Genomic DNA, 22,262 nt, shown 5'->3' with positions numbered 1-22,262 from the left:
GAGATAAACCAGTTCTCCAATACCTGATACTAACAGGAGTAATACCAAATGTCACCTGGTAGTTGTACATGGAAAAACAGAAGCTGTTTTGGGGAAAGTCACACATCTTGTGACTCACATTGTATTCTAGGGATCCAAGTTAGCAAGTTAGACTGTTCAGAACAGTTTCTGTGTTAACAGTAAGCTTCTTTATACTAGGGAAATGGAATGCAGACAGATTAAGGAAGGGATATTCCATAAGACACTCCCCTTCTCCAGAGAGAGAAGTATTTGTAGAAATATTTTCACAAAAGGAGGGAGCACTAACATGGAAATGTCCTCCAATGTGGGTGTCAGTGAGGAGGCCTAGGTAATCTATTGAGCCTTGGGTAGTAGATCAGTATTTATCCTGGGTATACAAATGGACTTTGGACTCCCATCCAACAATAAGAGATGCACTCTCACCCTGAACTCTTGGGGGAGGGTCTAGGCCCTGTCCTGGATGAAATGACAGACTATGGACACCCCCATGGAGGGCCTCACCCTCCCTGAGGAAATGAGGTGATATTGGGGGAGGTTGGTGGGAGGGCACGGGAGGAGGGGAGGGAAACGGAGAGGGACCTGGAATTGACATGTGAAGCAACCTTGTTTCTAATTTAAATTTAAATTTAAAAATAATATATATATATACATATATATATCAACAAAACTTTGGCTTTTCATATTGCCTTAGCCTGCACTTGGAATTTTTTGTTCTTTTTTATTTAAAAATAAAAATTGTCATATTTTCTATCCTTGCCTTGAGCGATTACCCTGTGTCTACCCTCTGCCCATGGTCTCCTTAAGAGAGACAGTCTTCTTGGGAGACCAGTGCTCATAAGTCCTTGTGAAAATGATATGTATTCTTCATCCATGGTTGAAGCAAATACTCCCTGTTGCTTCTCGTCTCTTCTGTTCACTTGCAAAAGCACAGCAGCTCATCAAATCCCTGCTTGCTTTCTTCTTTAATATATTAGACTCTGGAACATTTTCCTAAGTCATCACAGCTGGATCCCTCTACAGACTGACCTAGGTCTTCCCCCTTGCCCTGAACACATCCCTTCCTTCCTGCAGGAAATGGCCAGGAGAATAAACAACCTCTTCTGAAGTTCCTTTTCCTGGGATTTCTCAAACAATTCAACTAAGTTGAGCTATTCAGTACATTTAGGGAATGTAAATGTATTTGTCAAGTAGAGGTAGAAGGCATTAATGATTTGTTTTCCTTTGTGCTTTGTAGAGTGTGTTTGGAGAAAAGCTGGTGGCTAAATTCTTATTCGAGACAGATTTCTCAGATGATCCAATGCTTCCCTCACCTGACCAACTCAGGAAGAAAGTGCTTCTTAAAAACAAGAAGCTAAAGGCCCATCAGACACCAGTCGACATCCTAAAACAAAAGGTACTCCTCTTTGGTTAAGCCAGTTAGGGTTATGTCATGGGCTTGGGACAAGGAAATTAATGTCATTTGGACTTTTCAAATGACTTCCTGCATAGCTATGAGCCTTGAGATTCCTCAACTAAAACACTTGATTTGGGGATTTCTAATTCATAGACCCACTAACCTAAAGTTTTATTTTGTGGATTGTACCCATGTTAAATGTACCTCCATTGTTTAATTTGTTCTAAGCGAGAAGATGTGTGACCCCTTCCTCGACATCTTGAATACTGGAATGGAAGGTCTGTGCTCCTAAGCCTTCCTAAAATCTTATCACAAGTTGAAACATTTACAGGATATAAGTCCTATATCCTGAAAGCCTGCCTTCAGGACTACCAGTCCTGTAAGACTTGGTATAGTTCTTGGGAGACCATGTGGGGGTCCAGCAGCCCTGAGACCCCAGTGTGCCATGGTGGCCTGATGATCACAAGATTGGTTCCATTCTCACATGGTGCAAGGGTACTGTGCTTAATCCCCAACCTATACATATAGGTCCAGTATATCCAGGAAGTGTCTTCAGATATCTTTTGCTTAAACATCCCAGCTTTTGAAAACTTACATATCTCTCATATTTTTTCCTCTCATTTTTTAAAAGATGTTGCCTTGTTATAATGGCCAAGGCTAGCTAGAACTCCAGTCCTCCTATCTCAGTGCTGGGATAAAAGGTGTGAGCCTCACATGCAATTTATATTGGTTTACTTTTGGGGGGACAAGTCTTTCTGGGTACCCTTGGCTTACCTTGAAATTCACAGCAGTCCTCCTGCCTCAGCCTCTTGAGTATTGGAATTGAAGGTCTGTGCTCCCAAGCCTACCTATATATACATTCCTAAGAACATTAAAAATCTTATCACAAATTGAAACATATACAGGATATAAGTCCTATTATATCATTTATTCATATCTATATATCTACAAATATTATATGCAAAATAGACCTCACTGCTGAATCAATCAGCCTTACTTGTAGACTTCTGTTGAAAAAGTCTGAATTTTTAAAAATTCAGATAAGCATTATATTCTCACCCCTATGATGACCATCTTGATATAGAATTTTCACTTCAAGATAGGCAGAAGTCAGGAAAGAGTCAGGGAAAAGAGGAGGAAGTGACGTCCATCCTTGTAGGTATTTACCAGGAAGATACAATGGTGTTCCCTTGTCTCCTTTACTTCCTTGGGACCTTCTCTCAGGTGCTGCACATTCTTGAGTGTCCCTTTCACAGAGATGCTTGATGGGTGAGAGCTCTGCCTCTCTTTGAACAGGATTGAACCCTTGAGAAAAGTATAGGAGAGAGGGGTAAGAAGTCATCCGTGCTCTTGTTTTTCAAGGAGCCTATTGTTTACATGGTATATGCACAGAGATGCTGAAGGCCCAGATGTGGGTTCCTTTAAAATGTGCCCAAGAGACTGATGGAGAGATGGCTCGGCAGTTGGGAGCACTGGCTGATCTTCCAGAGAATTAAAGGTTTCATTCCTAGCACAGATGTGGAAGCTCACAACTTGCTGTAACTCCAGTCCCAGGGTATCTGGCCCTCTTCTGACCTCTGAGGGCACTGCACACACATAGTACACAGACACATATGCATACAAAACATCCACACACATAAAAATTGTTTTTAATTAAGAAGTGCCTCAGCCAGGCATTGGTGGTGCACGCCTTTAATCCCAGCACTCGGGAGGCAGAGGCAGGCGGATCTCTGTGAGTTCGAGGCCAGCCTGCCAGCCTGGTCTACAGAGCGAGTTCCAGGACAGCCTCCAAAACAATACAGAGAAACCCTGTCTCAGAAAAAAAAAGTGCCTCAACCTATACATCCTTAGAAATGTATGTACTCAGAAGAGCACATTCTACAACTGAAGGCCACACAACCCCAACGCAAGAGTTGTTCAATCAATCACCTTCAGAAGTCAGGCAGGAAAGGCCAGCATAAGGATGCCCTGGAAACAAGACAGATGGAAGTATTGAGGGCAGACGGTGCATGCCCCCACAACTGAACAGCCCTAATCAAATTACTTTAAAAGAATTTAAAGGTTACCTCCATTGAGCACCCATGGTGTGTCCCTGTATTTCTAGCTACCAAGGAAACTGGGCTGGGACGACTACCTCAGCCCAAGAACCGGGGATTAACCTAGGAAACACAGAGAGACCCTATGTCTTTTAAAAAGAAAAGTGTCGCAGTAGTGGTTCTCAACCTGAGCTTCCAGACCCCTGTGGCAAACCTCTGCTTCCAAAAACTATTTACATTATGATTCATAACAGTAGTAAAATTAGAGCTATGAAGTAGCAACGAAAACAATTTTATGGTTGGGGTCAGCAAAACGTGAAGAACTGTATTAAAGGGTCACAGCATTAGGAGGGTTGAGAACCACCACCCTAGCCAAACAAGTCTGTTGTGGAGCTGAAGTTCCTCCAGGGGCCAAAAGTTTCAAATCCTCTCTATGAGCAACTGGTGTTTGCTTCAGCCCCGAAAGCTGTAAGAACTGTGCGTGGGCGCTGTAGTGAAGCTTTTTAGCTAAGGTGGTATCCTGTGTGTGTGTATACTCTAACTGGTCTTCCTTAGATGTCAGTGACTGGCCACCCAGCAGGGGATGCTGTTTCTGCCAGAACATTGTTCCCACAGACTGTTTCCTCTTCCTCCCCCACCTTCTTCTCAATTTTTATTTTATATATTTTATTTTATTGTATACAGGTCCATTGTTTAAAAGAAAAAAGGGAGCATAGGAGTAGGGTAGGGTAGAAGAAGCAGCTAATAAAATATGGAATGCATTACCAAGTGCACAGTAACATAGGTCAGCACAGATGGTATGTGTATAAAATATTTGAAAGAATGCATACTGTTTCAGTGAGGGTGGGAGGAGGGAGGAAGCAGGGAGGGCAGGAGGCAGGCTCTGGATTGTGGGAAATGTTGCACTGGAGATCATGACACCCTTTAGCATGTTTAATAAAGGCTGTAGAGCCCTGTGTTCTGAGGTGTGTTTAACGAAGCAGCTGTTCCCAGGCTTGCCTTACATTTTGTGGCTAAGCTCTCAGTTTTTCCACACTAGTCATTAGCACCCACAAAGCTCCCTAGACCCACTTCGAGAAATCTGAACCTAGCCAGTGAGCATTTAATAATCTAGGTGCCCAGCACTATAGAATATTTTATCGAGATGTGAACACAGCCTCCACTGCATCTTCCCTATTTGTACATTTTTATTACAAAGATAATACAGCCACATTTTTTAAAATTAGGGAAGATGAGATGGTAAGTGGCTGAGCGTGTAAAGACACATGCAATGAAGCTTGACAACCTTAGTTCACTTCCCTGGACCCATATGATGGAAGGAAAGAGCCGACTCCCTGGAGTCGTCCTTTGAACTCCATACATACTGTGACATAAATTCACTCACACACACACACAGTACAATAAATGTTTAAAAATTAAAATTAACGGCAAGATGGCACACACCTTTAATCTCAGCTTTTGGGAGGCATAGGCGGGCGGATTGGTTTACAGATCGAGGTCCAGGATAACCAGGGCTACACAAAGAAACCCTCTTGGAAAAAAATCATAACTTTAGTAATGTCCATAGCTACCAGTTAGGGACTCTGTCTTGACTAGGTTCCTATTGCTGTGGCAAAACACCATGACTAAAGGCAGTTTCTGGAGAAAGGGGTTTAATCTATTTCACAATTCTCAGGCCACAGTCCATCATCAATGGAAGTCAGAGCAGGAACTCAAGGTAGAAACCTGGAGGCAAATGCTGATGCAAAGGCCATGGAGGAATGCTGCTTACTGGCTTGTTCCTCGTGGCTTGCACAACTTGATTTTTTTTATAACACCCAGGACCGCCAGCCAGGGATGGCACCACCCAGTGAGCTGGGCCCTTCCACATCAGTCATCAATCGAGAACGTGTTCTATGGGCTTGCTCACAGGCTCCAGAGGCTTGCCTATAGGCTCTACAGGCTGTCTAGAGGCCAAGCTGATGGGCACATTTTCTCAGTTGAGGTTCCCTCTTCCCTAATGACTCCAGCTTATTTCAAGCTGACATAAAACTACGCAGCATGGAGTCCAAGAATAGAAATGAAAACAAACCATGTCTTTACTTTCTTTTGATCATTTATGTTAATGAAAGAGGAAGTTCACATATGGAGGTCATAGGACACCTTCAGGAGTTAGTTTTCTCCTTCCAGCATGGGCTACAGGGATCCAGTGCAGGTTGTCACATTTGTGTGCCAAGTGTTTTTACTCGCTGAGCCATCCTGTCAGCTCATACCTTTATTTTCACTCATCTCTAATTTAGCAATTCCTCTGATTATAAATATAGGGGAAACCAAGTAACTTAGGCAATACCTAATGTATATCTTTTTCACTGGGAGAAATGACAGCTTTCTTATCTCACAGATGTTGATGACACCTCCAAGAATTATTTATGTTCATCCTATACTCGAAAATATCACTTGACCCACTACTATGTGTTTTGACACATTTCCTAAATTTTTGCTTTAATGGTTTATTTTTATTAGCTTTAATTATATGTGTGCATACATGTGTGTGTGTGTGTGTGTGTGAGAGAGAGAGAGAGAGAGAGAGAGAGAGAGAGAGGAAGAGAGAGGGAGAGAGAGAAAGAGAGAGAGTTCCTGCGTAGGAACTTGTGGAGGCCAAAAGCATCAGATCCCCCTGATGTTGAACTTACTATTTTTTAAATAATTTTGCATTATTTTATGTCTATTAGTGCTTCTCTTGCATGCATCTTTATTCACTGTGAGCACACCTGGTGCATAAGATCTCCTGGAACTGAAGTTATGAATAGTTGTGAGCTACCACATGGGTGCCCGGAATCAAAACCAGATCTTTTGCAAGAACAAGTACTCTTAGATACTGAGCCATCTCCTCCAGGCCTGGAACTGAGCTTCTACATATGCACTCTTAACCACTCAACCATTTGTCCAGTCCCAGGTTTCTTAAAATGTCTAAGCCTGTTTTGTTATTTTGATTTATAGTTCTTATAACGTCTGTTGAAAAAGTGTTTTCTAAACTAGCAACCATTCTTTTGGTCTGCTTGTCCACAGGGATTCTAGCATTGTTCTCAAGGTCAGAGGACTTTCAATATTATTTTAAGACAAAAAATTAATTTCTTAGCTGAGACTTCCTGCTCTAAAATTGATGGGCTGTTTCACTCAGTCCCTTGAGACTGATACTAGTTTTCCAAGCCTTAGAGTTTTCTCTTGCAGAACTTCCCAGAGAGCCTAGGAATCCAGTCACCTCACACAAGTTTCTTGAGATTGTTTCTAAAAGGTCCCAAGTTCTTCAAGGATGTTGACATTCATCTAAAAAGCTGTGTCTAGAGTCTTTAGGGTCAAAGACTGGGCTATGGCATCCCCAACAAACACAGCTTAACCGCTGACCCTCAATTAGAAGCACATGTAACGGTGTAAAGCAACGAGAAGAGATCTAGTCTGTGTGACTCCCCTGGGAGAAAGAACAGATGGAGGAACTCAGTGACCTCAAGTCCATTATCAGGACACTGGCAGGAGCTTTAGCTTTAAATGGAAGGAGACAGTATACACTGTTAACCAGTCCGGTCAAGGGAGTGGTCAAGCTCATCATTGTCTCAGCATGGACCTGTCAGGTAGTCCAAAGAAGTCCTTATTCCTTGGGAGACAACCAGATTCTTGGGAGAGTACTGCTGATTCAGGAAGCAGTTTCCCATCCTGGATACCTGCCCTCATCTTGGGGCGGGAGTCTGTTCAATGAGGTTCTGCTGTTCTGGGAACCCAAGGTGGCTTAAGAGGAAAGGTGGCTTCTCTCTGTTCCTTAGCCTTGATGGGAGATGAGACAGGTTAGGTGGACACTACCTGAGTGATCATCAGTCCCGTGTGCCAAGAGAAGCAGGTAACTCCAAGTAAAAAAGCCAGATACAAAATGAAATCCAAGATACTGTGCTGGTTTTTATTATCCGTGGGCCCAAACGAGGAGTGAAAGCCTCAAGCAAATGCCTGTTTCACACTGACATTTCTATTGCATCCAGATACTTCTTCCTCTCTCAAAGGAACCCAAAGGGACAGTCCACTTTCATCACCCTAGTAAGCACTAGGCAGTGACTTTAAAGGGTTAGGCAGAAGGTCCGTAGGTTGCATGCTCAGCCTTTAATTATTACTATCTTACAGGCTCATCAGTTAGCATCTATGCAAGCACAGGCTTTCACTGGTGGGAGTGCCAACCCCCCACCTGCCAGTAATGAGGAAGAGGAAGACGAAGAGGATGAATATGATTATGATTATGAATCCCTTTCTGATGGTAAGAGAAACAGAACCTGCTTCTGTGAGCAGGGAAATGCTTAGATAATTTTTCCTTTCCCCGCCAAAAAATAAATCTGGAATTCCATAGATAAGCCAGAGAGATTATTTGAATAATGTCTGGGAGTTTGAAAATCCAGTCACTTAGTGAGGACCAAGGAAGAGCAGGGGTTCTGTTAAGCATCACAGCCACACTCCAGGAAGATAAGGACAGCACAGGAAGAAGTGGGGGGGCCATGGGGGTGTCTTTCCTAAAATGGGCTTGTAGAGGAAGAGGTAATGTAATAGCAGAAAAACACATTTTCAGCCTTTGAGTTTCTGGAGTGGTAGAAGTTCTTGGCAGCAGCTTCAGACTCTACCTAAATCCTCCCTCTCTCTCCTGCAACGTCCGCAGGGGACAGCCTCACTGCCCAGTGCTCTCTTCCTCATTGTCATACTGTCCCTCTGGTAGTCTGTCACCAAGAAGAGGAGAATCTGTCTCCTTCCTCCCTGTTCTCAGGTTACTAAACCAACAAGACATTTCCTTCCAGCTCCAACAAAAAGAAAGCCATGAGCGATGGCTAATGACACAATTTTTAAAAGTCAAATAAGTCATGTTAACTAAAGGTTCCTAGTGAAGCCTTCTCCTCAAGCCAAAACTTACACATAATTAGTGTCATTAGCAGGAGATTACAAAATGTTTTCTCCTACAACATTACTGATAGTGGATTTTCACTTTGCTGATCTCTAAAAGGCAATAATATTCCCATGATGAAATTTCAAGGTTTCTAATTGAATAAAAAAAATTTTAGTGAGACCTAATTCTGACCTGCAAGTCTTGATCCTCCTGACTCCGTCTCCTACATAGCATTAAGTATGGGGCTGAGGGTTTGGCCCAGTGGCAGAGCGTTTTCCTGATATAACAAAGGCCCCATGATCCCTGGCATACACATGCTGCTTAAAGTAGACTATTTGATAAATATGCAGCTGTCCCCATACTGGTAACTGTTTCCCGTTGATGTGAGACCACTAAGCCCCTCCACATACTAGCTTCTCATACTCAAGTTTCACTTCAGAGCCTTCATTACTGGTGACAGTCTAGTTGTATTCTGACCATTTAATATTTAGCCTCCGTAACAGTTGATTGGTTCATGCCATCAGTTAAAGACCTATGTATTTGATCTAAAATACCATAAGGTAATAAAAGGGATAAAATTTGAATGAAGTCAAGACAATTTATTAACATCCTAGTCCTAAAAAGCCATGAGAATGTGAAAAGTTATATATTGACACAGTTGCCCCCATGGAAATGTCCCATAGCAAAACAAACTGATTCAGAGATTAAATGAAAAATTATACTTAAGGAATCAGCCAGTCTTCTGTCTTTAATCACAGCACTTGGGAGGCAGAGGCAGGCAGATCTCTATGAGTTCCAGGCCAAACACTTCCAGCACAAACATCTGGGATCTATGACAGCTGAGGTTCACTGTCATGGTTATTTCAGATTTCACTTAAAAGTTCCCTCTGGCTGGCTGACTTCCAAATAGGCCTTGAAGTTATGGCATGCCTTGTGAAGTTTGTCCTATGACAGCTTACGTAGGCAACCATTAAATGCCTTAGCAAGCATATGATTTTGATGGTGGTTGCAGTGCCTCTCTCATCTCTCTGAATTTAATTAAGGCCATATCGGGAATGTTACAGTCCTCACTAACTAGTAATATGAATGGGCAGCTTACGGCATGATTAGCATTAACAATGTTTGCTTTTTTTTTTTTTTGAGACAGCATCTCATACAGCCCAGGCTGTCCTTAAATGCTCTATGTAATTGACTATGACCTTGAACTCCTGCTCCTTCTGCATCCACTACCCAAGGACCAGGATTGGCTGCATTTCCATTATTGCTAGTCCTTGTATTTATGGCAGTCAAGATATTAGGTCTCTGAGTCACTTACTTTTTCACTCAACCTGTGATCTAAGCCGATGTAACCTATGCTTTGTGCCACACCTTCGTTTGATTTATCTGGCTCAGTCTTAATTCTCCTTACCTGTATTTTCTTTCTGATTCTGTTTCTCTGTAGCAGATGTGCTTACTGCTTCCCCTCTTCCTAACAGTCAGGAAGGTAAACACCATTTGAACCCGGTATTTTAACTGCATGGATGTCCAAATTAAGTCTCTACTGTCTTGGGTCTGGTTAGCATGAAGTTGTGACACTTCTGTGCATAGAAATGCGGTGAAATTGTTGATCTCTTGGTAAGCTGCATGGCCCTGGCTTGCTATAAGGATATCTTGGTCTAAGCATTTGTGGTCCAAAAAGTTAGTAAATCTGGGATGAAATCTTAGCTCTCTTGTTTTTCACTTTAGAAGAGTACAGTTGTGATACACTTCTTAGACGTTTAAACTTGTTCTGAATAGAGATACTAAACATGGCAAAAATCTAAGATTATCTACCACTCTTAGAAATATTTGCATTCTTGGACCTGGAGAGATGGCTCAATGGTTAAAACCACTGGCTGTTCTTCCAAAGGACCGAGGTTCAATTCCCAGCACCCACGTGGCAGCTCACAGCTGTCTGTAACTTAATTCTGTGGAATCTAACAACTTCATACAGATATGCATGCAGGCAAACACCAATGCACTAAACACAGATAATTTTTTAAATTGAATTCTTAAGATTATAACTTAAAAACAACAATCAAGAAAACCTTACTTTCCAATTAATTTAAAATGGGGAAACTTAGCATAATGTATAACAATAAGTCTTCTCCCATGATTATTGGCCTTGACATTTCAAGAAGCAAATAGCTTCATTTCAAAGGAAGGCTGGTTAACTCATGAATGTGCCACCCAGAAGTGCTTCAACCACTAGATCCCCCAGACCTGTGTGCTGTCAGCCTCTTGGCATAGGACACCACCAGCTGTGCCAGATGAACCTTCTCACTTAAATTATGTCTGTATGGTACCAAAACTACTGGTAAATGAGCCCATAGAACTGAAGCTAAGTACATACCCAGGTTTTAAGCTGTGCTTCAAGTCATCATTTTAGTAATGTGTAGCCGGCACCTCAGTTTTGTAGATCCGTGCAGGTGGCTGGACACCCTCACACAAAGCCCTGAAGGGACGCATTTGGTTCTGCCTCATTGAAGCCTGATCACTCATTTTCAGACAATATTCTGGAAGACAAACCTGAAAACAAATCATGTGCTGACAAGCTTCAGTTTGAGTACAATGAAGAAATCCCCAAGAGGATAAAGAAAGCAGATAACTCTTCTTGCAATAAGGGAAAGGTAGGAGACGAGTCTTCTCGATGTGGTTCTTGGAACTTGGTAGTCTGTCCCTTTCATCTGGGACTCCGCTCCCCTCCCTTTCTCAATCAGTTTCCCTCAGATGCCAAAGACTACATGGAGATGGCATAAGACGCCTGCCTGCCACTTGTCATTATTTCACCCAGCCAAAACCTACTGGAGGTGTCTGTGTGGAGACACCTCCAGTGGCACAGGGTATGGATGGTTTAGGATCAAATCAAAGCTTGCAGATAAATAAAAAACATAGTGATCTCACTGTATTGTCAGAGGATCGAAGATGCTGTGTAAGAATAACGTTTTGCCCACATCCAAAGAAACAGGGCATTCAGGCCAAGAAGACAATTTGGTTGTTCAAGAAATTGTAAGAGGTTTTAAAGTCATCTACACCAAGAAGATAAAAGGAAAGCAGATTATGAAGAGAGTTAGCAATAGTAACACAGAGACCAGAAAGACACATGAGGCACCCAGGTCTCACCCTCAGGTGCCTCGCAGCCTATAGACACTGAAAACAAAATCTATTCAGACAGCTGCAGAGCCAAAGCTCTGCAGTCCTCTATTAAGTCAACAAATGTGTGTCGACTACTCCATGTATAAGATAATAGATTCCGTCCTGAGAGACAGGAAGGATGAACTAGACACACCCCTTTCCCCCAGAAAGGTGCTGGCATAGGAGAGTGGAGAAATGCTGAGGAAGGGGAAGCATGCTGGCAATGCGGGAGACGAATAGAGGAAGTGCTTTGGGGATCCTGAGTCAGGAGACTCCATTTTCTGGTAAAACAGTGTCATTTTCCCTTGAAAGGTATATGACATGGAACTGGGGGAGGAGTTTTACCTCCCTCAGAACAAAAAGGAAAGCAGACAGATTGCACCAGAGCTCTCTGACCTCATCATCTACTGCCAGGCAGTAAAATTTCCAGGTAAGAGTAGTCAATAACCACTCTAATATTTGAAGTCACAAAGGGTAAAAGTGTACTACTTAATGGGGTATTATGAATATTTTGAAACAACTGAATTGTGTGACGGAAATTAATAATTCCCATAATTCCCACACATGGTCTCTGACCTTTCATAATAATTCTCCAAGGTTAGTGGATTTCCGCTTGTACTTCTCGAATGATTTGTTTATTTTTATTTTATGTGCATGAGTGTTTTATCTGTGTGAGTATATGTGCATCATGTGTGTGCCTGGTCCTTTCAGACACTAGAAGAGGTCACTGAATCCCTTGGAACTGGAGTTATGGACAGCTGTGAGCTGCCACGTGGGTGCTGGGAACTGAACTCAGGTCTTCTGTTAGAACGACAAGTGCTCCTCACTGGTGAGCCATCTCATCAGAGTCCTCCCACCCAGGCATTCACATGTTGTACATATACACAAGTAGGCACACATACATACACCTAAAATGTTTACCTTTTTAGTTTCACAGGGCATGATTTATGTCACATAAGTAAGTATGCAGTGGTTGTACTTAACACCAGTGATGCTTATCTCATTATAGAGGAAGAAAGTTAACCTATCAGCATCAGATCAAGTGTGAGCCATATTGTTCAAAAATCAATGCAAGCACTATAGTCCTAGCACTCAGGTGGCAGGGCCAAGAGAATTGACACAAGTTCAAAGCCAGTGCGGTCTAATGTAGTGAATTCTAGGTCATTCTGAACTATAGAGTGAGGCCCTGTTTCAAAAAAGAAAGGAAGGAAGAGAGAGAGAGAGAGAGAGAGAGAGAGAGAGAGAGAGAGAGAGAGAGAGAGAGAGAGAGAGAGAGAGAAATCAGGTAACACTAGAAATATAGAAACAATTCAATTGACTTTGTCTTTTCAAGGACTGAGAGAGACTGGGAGCCCAAATTCTCATGGATATTTCAGTTTAGTGGGAAAGATAAAGTTATGCCAAATAGAGAATTGTGATAGTGTCAGGGGGCCATATGGCCCAACCCTGAATTGAAGTGCAGGATGGACATGTAGTTGTTTTCTGTTTGGTTGGTTGGTTGACTAGTTGGTTGATTTGGTTTGGTTTGGTTTGGTTTTCTTGTTTTGATTATATAGCTTTGGCTGTCCTCTGTGTAGACCACAATGACCTCCAACTCATAAAGATCCACCTGCCTCTGCCTCCTAAGTGCTTGGGTTAAGGCATGCACCACCACACCTGGCTATTGTTCCTAATGCATTGTTTTAAAACATTTACAAAGTGTGTGTGTGTGTGTGTGTGTGTGTGTGTGTGTGTGTGTGTGTGTGCCATGCCCCAGGAGATGAGAAGAGGGCCTGGGATCCTCAGAGCTGGAATAACAAGCTATTGTTAGCCATCTGCTATGGGTATTGGAAACTGAATTCAGGTCCTCTGCAAGAACAGCAAGTGCCCTTAGCCACTGAGCTGTCCCTCTGACCTGGCACAGCACATACTTTATGCTGTTTGTTAGCAATTGAAGTTTATCTACCCTGTCTATAATTTTATGTCCTTTCTCAGAATAACTAAAATTATGTTCTTGTATAACTGTTGTAATAACTTCTAAAAATTAACTGTTATTATAAAATTTTCTGATGTACATGAGGAAATTATAAAATGTTTATTTTGTTACCTTGCTGGTTTTGTGTTTGATAAATTAATAAGTTATCGTATCAGTTTCAGTAAATCTCACTTTTCAGCATTATCTAGTTTGGTCCCAGGAGCACAGGCCTATGGTCCAGCTGCTTCAGAGGCTGAGGCAGAATTGTGAATTGGAAGTTTGTCTACAGAATGATTTCAAGGCCATGCTAGGCAACTTTAAATGACCCTTTCTCAAACAAACAAACAAAAAAGTGGGATTATTAGCTCAGTAAACTTTCCTGGCATTTGTAAAGACACTAAACTGAAAGCCATGACACACACAGAAGACCTGTTGCAGACCTGTGCAAGCCCTGTGCTTGCTGCTTCAGTCTCTGTGAGATCATGTGACCTTTGCTCGGTTCATGTAATGGGTCTTGTTCTCTTGGTGTCCTCCATCCCCTCAGGCACTCTATCTGCCTCATCTTCCACATGGTTCCCTGAGCTCTGAGTATTCCAAAGTCAGTCCCTCTCTCCCTCTCCCTCTCCCTCTCCCTCTCCCTCTCCCTCTCCCTCTCCCTCTCCCTCTCCCTCTCCCTCTCCCTCTCCCTCCACTCCTCTCCATATGTGGCTGTGGATCTGTGTGTTCCCATCTGCTACAGGAGGAAGCCTCTCTGATGATGGTTGTATCTATGAGCATAGCAGAATATTACTAAGGGTCATTTCATCACTACTTTTTTAAAGTAGAGTTTGGATTTACCTTTGGTCCCTGGGCTATCTTGTCCCTGGGTCTTGGTCATGCACGCAGTGTCAGATATGACCATCTATGCTTTTAAACACTTCTCTGTTCTTTCTCTGCTGGCATTCCATTTTCTGAATCCTCCCAACTGCTGCAGAGTGTGGAGTCATTCTCTAACAGCCATAGGGATGAGTTCTTGTCAGTTGGCTTCCTTGGAGCCTTTAAGTCACTCTTCTTATAATAGAGTTGGGTGTAGGTGGTATGCACTCATTTTCTCACTCAGCAAACACGTAAGTTTCTGCTGTGTACCAGGCACTGCGCCTGCCATAAAGGACCCAGGAGTGATTGGACCAGGAGTGAGAGAGAAAAGCCATAAAACATCATCATCATATCTTTCCCATTGAACCCTTAGACTAATCCTATGAGTAATTCCTACAATGGCACTCATTTTTAGATAAGGAAAAACCTATGGTTTGGTCAAAGATCATGCCAGAAGGACTTTTTTGAATTATTTCTTTCATTTTTTGAGATTATAATTACATCATTTCCTCCTTCCCTTTTCTCCCTCAAAGCCATCCCATATACTCCTCCTTTTTCTCTTTCAAACTCGTGGCCTGGTTTTTTTCCATTAATTGTTAATTGTGTGTGTGTGTGTGTGTGTGTGTGTGTGTATGCATGCATGTATGTATATTCCTAAATACATAGTCAGCCTGATTGGTCTGTATACTGTCACTTGTATATACATTTTGGGGGCTGGCCGTATGGTATTAGATAACCAGTTGATGTACTCTTCCCTGGCATGACCATTTCTCCCTCTTTCAGCATTCCTTAATTGACTATTACAGAAAACCACAACCAATTAGAAGGCAGAGTTGTGGATCCCAGTCCCAAAGGATGTATCTATAAAGCAACTCCTGTATCTCAGACTCAGGGATCACTGTGGAAGAGGGGCAGAAAGATTGTAGCAGCCAGGGGACCTGAGAGTTTACAATGAGATTGTGTCTCCTACGAAGAAGCTATGCCCAGAGTCTCACTATTGTGACTGTCTAAACATGAGCTAAACAGAGACAACAATAATAAGTTAAGCATACTAATATGGATAAATGAAAGCCCACAAGGCCTCAACAAAGAATACCAGAAGGCTTATAATGTCGACAACATTATGCCCTGGCTCATATTCATCCTTTCATTTCCCCAAGTTGAATTGTTAGCCTCTAGGAATTAGATCTAAACTGTAGCATATTCTGTACGTGCAATTTTAAAACTCTTTTCAGGCACACAGTTCATTTGGAGTGTGAGTGTGTGAGTGTGTGTGTGTGTGTGTGTGTGTGTGTGTGTTGTAATTTGGGGATTATTCTTTGATAACCATGCAATGTTTGTTCCATCTGTCTAAATAAACTTTGCTAGAATTGCCTACAATACTATTATCAACCATGTTAAAGTGTAATGGGTCTTCTGTGCTGTGTAACAAAGGAATAAATAGTAGGACTTCAACATACACATTAACAAGGATGGAAAATGTAGCTGAGCTCTCTAGCCTGTGGCTTTTGGCTTATTTATTTTCTTTTTTATGAGAACAGGCCTGTCGACTCTAAATTCATCTGGCTCTAGCAGAGGGAAAGAAAGGAAAAGCAGGAAGTCCATTTTTGGCAACAATCCTGGCAGAATGAGCCCAGGGGAGACAGCATCCTTCAACAGAACATCTGGAAAAAGTAAAGTCACCTTCTCTCAGTGTTTTTGCTTGGTCTTGCATGCTGGGTGACTCAGATTCTTCTCCATCTAACCACTTCCCTTGAATTTTGAAATTCACTTTTATTTTCATAGATGTTTACACTAAGTGCAACATAAATATTTTTGATTATTAATTTATCTCTTAACTCACTAAAAATAACATTTTTACTGAAGATAATCTCACATTGTTTGCCTCAAAAGTAAAATTGGAAGCACCTTACACAGTTCAGATGGTTCCTGGAACTGCATCTTTTATCCAGAAGATACATCATTTTATTTCTAATTACTTTTTATCTTAAATATAATAAATTCCCCTACTTAAAAGTCCAGCTGGTACATAAGATGATTAAAATTCCTTCCATTATCAGTGTCATGATGTTGTTTCTTAGAGATGACCCACTGGGAAGTTCACTGTAATTTGTTCAAGAAAAAATAAACTTATTTTAAGGAAAATCCAAATGGGATGTAACCAAACATAGTTGTTTAACTTCTTAGTTGCTCTCAGTGGTCATACAATAGTCTGTACACTTTTCTGTCTTTTCCTCTTGTGTGCCTGTGTGATATTCCTTTACATGGATATTTATTAACTATGTCACCAATAGGACATTTGGCTTGCTTAGAGGGTTTTGTTTTCTTGTAAGTTTCATACAGTTACATACAGACTTTGTATTTGTAAAGATTACACACAGAACAAAGATGTACCGAGGCAAAAGTTCTTCTCGATGCCCAATTTAAATTGGTGTTACTATCTTGGTGTTATTTTTTATTGTGGGGGGGCAATTGAACCCGGATCCTTGTGCATGCTAGATGTGTGTCCTATCACTGAGTCACACCTCGCCTTGCTTGCCACTCTCATTTTAAAACTCAGCAAATTGGCAAAGAATGGGCTGGCAAAACCAGCAGAGACAGCTGATCTGAACAGGGGAGTGCTCTTGGACCCCAGACCGACAGTGGGGAGGCCAGAATGGGACTGATCTGGACCCCCCAAATGTGAGTGTCAGTGAGAAGGCCTGGACAACCTATGGGACCCTGAGTTGTGGATCAGTGTCTATCCCTGGTATACAAACAGTCTTCGTGTGCCTATAGCACAAAGAGGGATGCTCTCTCAGCCTGGACTCTTAGGGGAGTGCCTTGACCCTACCAAGAGTAAAATGATAGACTCTAGACATCCCCTATGTGGAAGGATTTGGCAATAGGGTGGGAGGGAGGGTGGAAGGGGAGTGCGGGAGGAGGGGAGCGAGAGGGAACTGGGATTGACATGTAAAACAAGCTATTTAAAATTAAAAAAAAAAAAAACTCAGTCGCCACCATGTTTCAAGGTAGCAAACTAACTCAAAGTAAAATTCTAGATATATTCTGCCCTGCTTCCTTCTCGAAACTGTGTGTTTGGTGCTCTCTTGGGATTACTCTTTCGACAATGTTTGAAGTTTTGACATTAACCAGAGGTTGATCTTTTTTGGGGGGGGGGTCTAGGTTCCAACGAAGGAATTCGGCAAACCTGGGAGGAATCGTGTTCGCCACTCAGCCCAAGCACATCCCTCAGCGCTATCATTAGAACTCCCAAATGCTATCATATCTCCTCACTGAATGAAAACGCCGCCAAACGTCTGTGTCGCAGGTATTCTCAGAAACTAATCCAGCACACCGCTTGTCAGCTGCTGAGGACCTACCCGGCAGCGACCCGAATCGACTCATCCAATCCCAACCCCCTCATGTTCTGGCTCCATGGGATACAGCTTGTGGCCCTCAACTACCAGACGGATGGTAAGGAACCTGTGTCCTCCCCTCTTTCTACATCTTCTCGTGTTCAGCAAACGCAGTTCCATAAACATTTGTTTTCTCACGGCTAAAAAAAAAAAGAGTCCAGACTGGGGAACACGTACGTGGCGGAGGAACACAAAGGATGCGAAGTTGAAGCTGGCAGGAATTGTGCTCCTGACGTTTTAGAGTTGGTCTGATAGAGAAGCGGGTGATGGATGACTCTTTTAAAAGCACGTTGTAAACACAAACTGCTCTTGATCGACTGAATTTTAAAGCTCTATGAGGGCAGGAATTCCCTATCATCACTTAATTAACCCTTTGTTTCTGCAAGTCGGGAGGTAGCGGCCTGTGTCGCTGTACCTATCTTGAATTCCAGCACTCCAGAAGCTTAGGGAAGAGACTGACAAGTCCGAGGCTGGCTTGGGCTACATAGAGAGCTTGTCTCAAAGAAAAATGTAATAGTGTTATTCAAACATTGTTTAGATGCTTCGCTTGTTCAAGGCTGCAGCATGCCTTAGTAAGTTCAGGTTCTCTGGGAGTTCCGGGACTAAGACATTTTGTTTCCATGCAGTGATGAAGGAAAATGAGTAATGTTTCCTAGAAACTCATGCAAAATCTAGTGCTTCTTTTGGACAGCAGAGGTGCCAGCAGCCCCCTGTTCATCTCACATGAATGTAACCTGAACCCATGCTGAACCATAAACCACAGTGTGGCCCTGTCTCAAGCTGAGATTAGACCACAGCTCTTAGCTCTGGGATAACCAGGTGCCTGACGCTGGTGTCAGCTGCAGCTGACATAAAGACATCGACTAATTGATATCTGCCGTGCTTTGTTTCACCCTCACCAGATTTACTGTTTTTAGTTGAGTGTACCTAGGATGTGTAGACAGAGCAGCAACTAGAAAAGCTCCTAGCCCTGGAGAAGCACTGCACAACCATTAGCTCTCTTCAAGGATATTTGATAAGCTGCAAAAAAAAAGTATGATTTGGACTCACAAATGGAAATAATAGCAAAATATTTTCAGAGTCGTACAGTTTGCTTTTCCATTTCTTTTCAATCTTTCACAAGTGGCCTGTGGCTTCACCGCCTTGGCTCTGTCGGTAGCCCTGTGTCCAAGGCTTCCTAAGCTATTATGCTACTTAAGTTTTTGAGTGCACCAAAATAACTACCGGAATGGTTTCCTCAAAGAAATGTGTGTATGCTTGGCTTGGGATGCGCCCTGCTCCCCAGGTGCCAGGGCTGGTGCAGACATGCTGGCTCCAACCATGGCAAAGGGCACCCTAGCTAAAGGGAATATAAGAAGCTGCCACTCCTGAGCCCAAGCCATAGCCCGCAACACAAACTGAACCCCAGAGTGCCTTCCACTCACCTCTGCAGTCTTTATCTCTACAAACCAAGTGGGAAGCACCTGCTGGAGCTGCCCCACTCGAGGGAAACAGTGACTGTTTCATCAGCAAGGTTCCCTGCATAGCCTTGCAACCCGGAAAGAGTGCTGTCACCTACTCTCTCTCAGTTCAGTTCACTGAGCCTTAAACATGTACCATTGCTGCGCATGCAACATCTGTGTGTCCTTCATTTATGCAACTGTGACCGAAGCCTCAGTCGACACTTAACAGGCAGCGGATGATCAGTCAGAGTTGCCCTGAGCTGCAGCAACATCTTGGTCAGCCTCTCTACAATCTGAAGCTATGGATCTGCATGGGGGAGGGGTGCAGCTCTGTTACTTTTCACATTGACATGTTAGTTAATTCTCACTGTGACAAAAATACCTGACAAGAAGCAACTTAAAGACAAAAAAAAGGGTTGAGGGTTCCCAGCACCCACAAGGCAGCTCATGCCTGTCTGTAATTCCAGTTCCAGGGCATATGATTCCCTCAGACAGACAGACATATAGGCAAAATACCAAGGCACATACAATAAAAATAAATTATAAAAGGGAAGGAAGGAAGAAAGGAAGGAAGGAAGGAAGGAAGGAAGGATAGAAGGAAGGTTCTTAGGGTTTCTATCGCTGCGAAGAGACACCATGACCCTGACAACTCATAAAGGAAAACATTTAATTGAGGTGGTGGCTTACAGTTTCAAAAGTTTAGTCCATTATCATCAGGTTGGGGAGCATGGTGCCTGGGAGTATGGTGGTGTGCGTGCAGGCAGACATGGTGCTGGAAAAGAGGCTGAACTTCCTACATCTTGACCCACAGGCAACAGGAAGTAGGCTGAACTAGGTGTAGCTTGAGCATATATGAGAGCTCAAAGCCTGCCCCTACAATGACAGACTTCCTCCAACAAGGCCACACCTCCCAGTAGTGCCATTCACAGAGTTTATGGGAGCCATTACATTCAAACTACCACAAAAGGTTTATTCTGGCTCACAGTTGGAGAGGACACATTTAATCATAGCAAGGAAGGCATGGTGGGAGAAGCAGAGGCCAGCTAGTCACAGTGCATCTGCAGTCAGGAAGCAGAGAAGGAGCAAGAAGTGGACCCCAAGGCCCACCCCGATTGACCAACTTCTTCCAGGTTCCACAGCCCTTCCCAAATGGCTCCCATCTGAGGAGCAAGTGTTTAAGCGTGCAAACCTCTGGGAAGCATCTCACATTCAAATCATAACAAGACATCTTCCGAGTACGTGATTTGAGAATCCAAACAGACAAATGGGCAATCAATGTCAGAACAGCCGTTTCTCACTTGTTCAAAACAATCCCTAGGTGAAGAAGCACTTGATTTTCCAAGGCCCTCCCTGTGCCCCATCAGCATCCCCATCTCACAGGGCTCATTTACGTTGCCGTTTTGTAAACGTCAGGGGAGCTTGATGCCTCCCGGGTGTGTCTATGGAACTAGGACCCTCTATCCTCAAGCTTCCAGATGACCTGTCAACTCCAAGAAGGTCAGAAGTGACCCATGTTCAATAAAAGCAACCACTGAGCCTGCAAACCTGAAGCTAGCATGCAAAGCTGTGGTTACCATGGGCAACAGTCCACCCCAGCTCTTTCCTCTGGGCCAGAATGAATCCTGCTCAATATACAGAACCCACAAGAATGTAAGCATTGCAACTCCAGTCAGAAGAAAAGCCTCTTCTAAAAAGCATTTATTATGCTTTATTGGATTAGAGTTGCAGTTTTCATAGTGATTTTTCAAAATCCCAAATACAAGGGTAACTGAACTGTTAAGAGTGTGGTATCTGCCTCCCACCTCGCTTTTAAGAATAGGAGACCATGCAGACAGTGGTATGTCTGTTCTACCCTCACATGTGTGGGTTCAAATGGGCCAATCAGGTATATGGTCCATGTACTTTCATTTGGTTGCAAACAGAGGTTTCCAAAGTGCAGATGACCACTAGGCCTCCCTAGGAGACAGTAAGAGGATTAGATTTGAGCCCCTCTTTATTTCAAACTGAGCAGCTTCACAGAAATCCGTTTTACACACTGTAGTAGCAAATGGGATCCTAGAGTTTTTAAAAGCTGAGAGTGACACACTTGGAGACAGAGACAGGCAGATTCCCCCAGCATGAGGCAGCAGCAGGCCAGTTTCTGTGAGTTTGTGGCCAGCATGGTTTACATAGCAAGTTCCCAGGTCTCCCAGGTATACACAGTGGGACCCAGTCTTTAAAAAAAAAGTTTAAAAAGCTATTAGAACCAGGCAGTGGTGGTGCACATCTTTGATACCAGCACTCAGGAGGCAGAGGCAGGTGAATCTCTGTGAATTCCAGGCCAACCTGGTTACAGAGCAAGTTCCAGAACAGCCAGAACTGTTACACAGTGAAACCCCATCTCAAAAATCAAACAAAACATTAAAAAAGTGATTAGGTTAGACACAGTGCTAAAAAGGTCTAACAGCACGCCTAAATGAAGTTAAGAATGCTAATTGATTGTTCTTTTTCTGTAATGCTTAAGACTAGAAGTGTGTGGGCTTGAAGTTTTGTTGGTTTGGGGGTTTACCTCCCTTTGGATTTTTTGAGTATGTGCAGAAACACAGTTTTGATGGAAAACTATCATGAGGTCAGACAGGGTTTTTTTTTTTTACTGTGGTATCATATCCGTGCTCATAAAGTTGTATCCAGTTTCCAAATTGGGATAAATATCCATTCATATTTAGTCACCTCAAGCGAGCTTGTTTGCTTTGCTCTCGGCCATCCCAGATATGACTGTTTCGTGGTCACAGAATGGCCAGGGAAGGGACAGCATAGCCTCTTTAAGCCCTGGAAGGAACCTGACAAATGGGCGCTGTGCACTAATTCAACGGAGGAGACCAAGGCCCAGCGTGCCTAATACATCTTCTCCAGGAATTCCTGCACATGCACTTGGCCGACCTCAGATACATGGAAAAGTTTCACACACAAGATACAGAGCAGGGGCCAAGCCTTTGTTGTTTAAAGGCACTTAGTCCACTTTTCCTTGATGTTGGTTCATGTAGCAAAGTTCATTCCGCACATGGAAGGAATCTACCACCGGGAACATCTGTCAGGTGTGTCTCATAAACCCTTTGCTCATTTGGGCAGGGTTTATACAG

General features: G+C 43.0%; 1 protein-coding gene across 4 annotated transcripts in view; it reads left to right on the top strand.

The window, feature by feature from the left end:
* The window catches only part of Plce1 (phospholipase C epsilon 1), a 281,607-nt gene that overhangs the window by 242,105 nt on the left and 17,240 nt on the right, over positions 1-22,262 (top strand). For 2 of the 4 annotated variants that reach the window (XM_040744913.1, XM_040744910.1), the window contains exons 19-25: positions 1,256-1,414; positions 7,597-7,726; positions 9,783-9,824; positions 10,868-10,989; positions 11,807-11,924; positions 15,845-15,976; positions 17,469-17,759. In XM_040744913.1, coding sequence (XP_040600847.1) covers positions 1,256-1,414; positions 7,597-7,726; positions 9,783-9,824; positions 10,868-10,989; positions 11,807-11,924; positions 15,845-15,976; positions 17,469-17,759 — 994 coding nt within the window. The remainder of the gene's footprint in view (positions 1-1,255; positions 1,415-7,596; positions 7,727-9,782; positions 9,825-10,867; positions 10,990-11,806; positions 11,925-15,844; positions 15,977-17,468; positions 17,760-22,262) is intronic. The other 2 variants (XM_005063631.4, XM_040744911.1) reach the window with 1 other exon arrangement.

Source organism: Mesocricetus auratus, unplaced genomic scaffold (assembly GCF_017639785.1).
Source record: "Mesocricetus auratus isolate SY011 unplaced genomic scaffold, BCM_Maur_2.0 Super-Scaffold_4256, whole genome shotgun sequence".
Taxonomy (NCBI): domain Eukaryota; kingdom Metazoa; phylum Chordata; class Mammalia; order Rodentia; family Cricetidae; genus Mesocricetus; species Mesocricetus auratus.
This window is presented reverse-complemented; position numbering and strand designations above follow the sequence as displayed.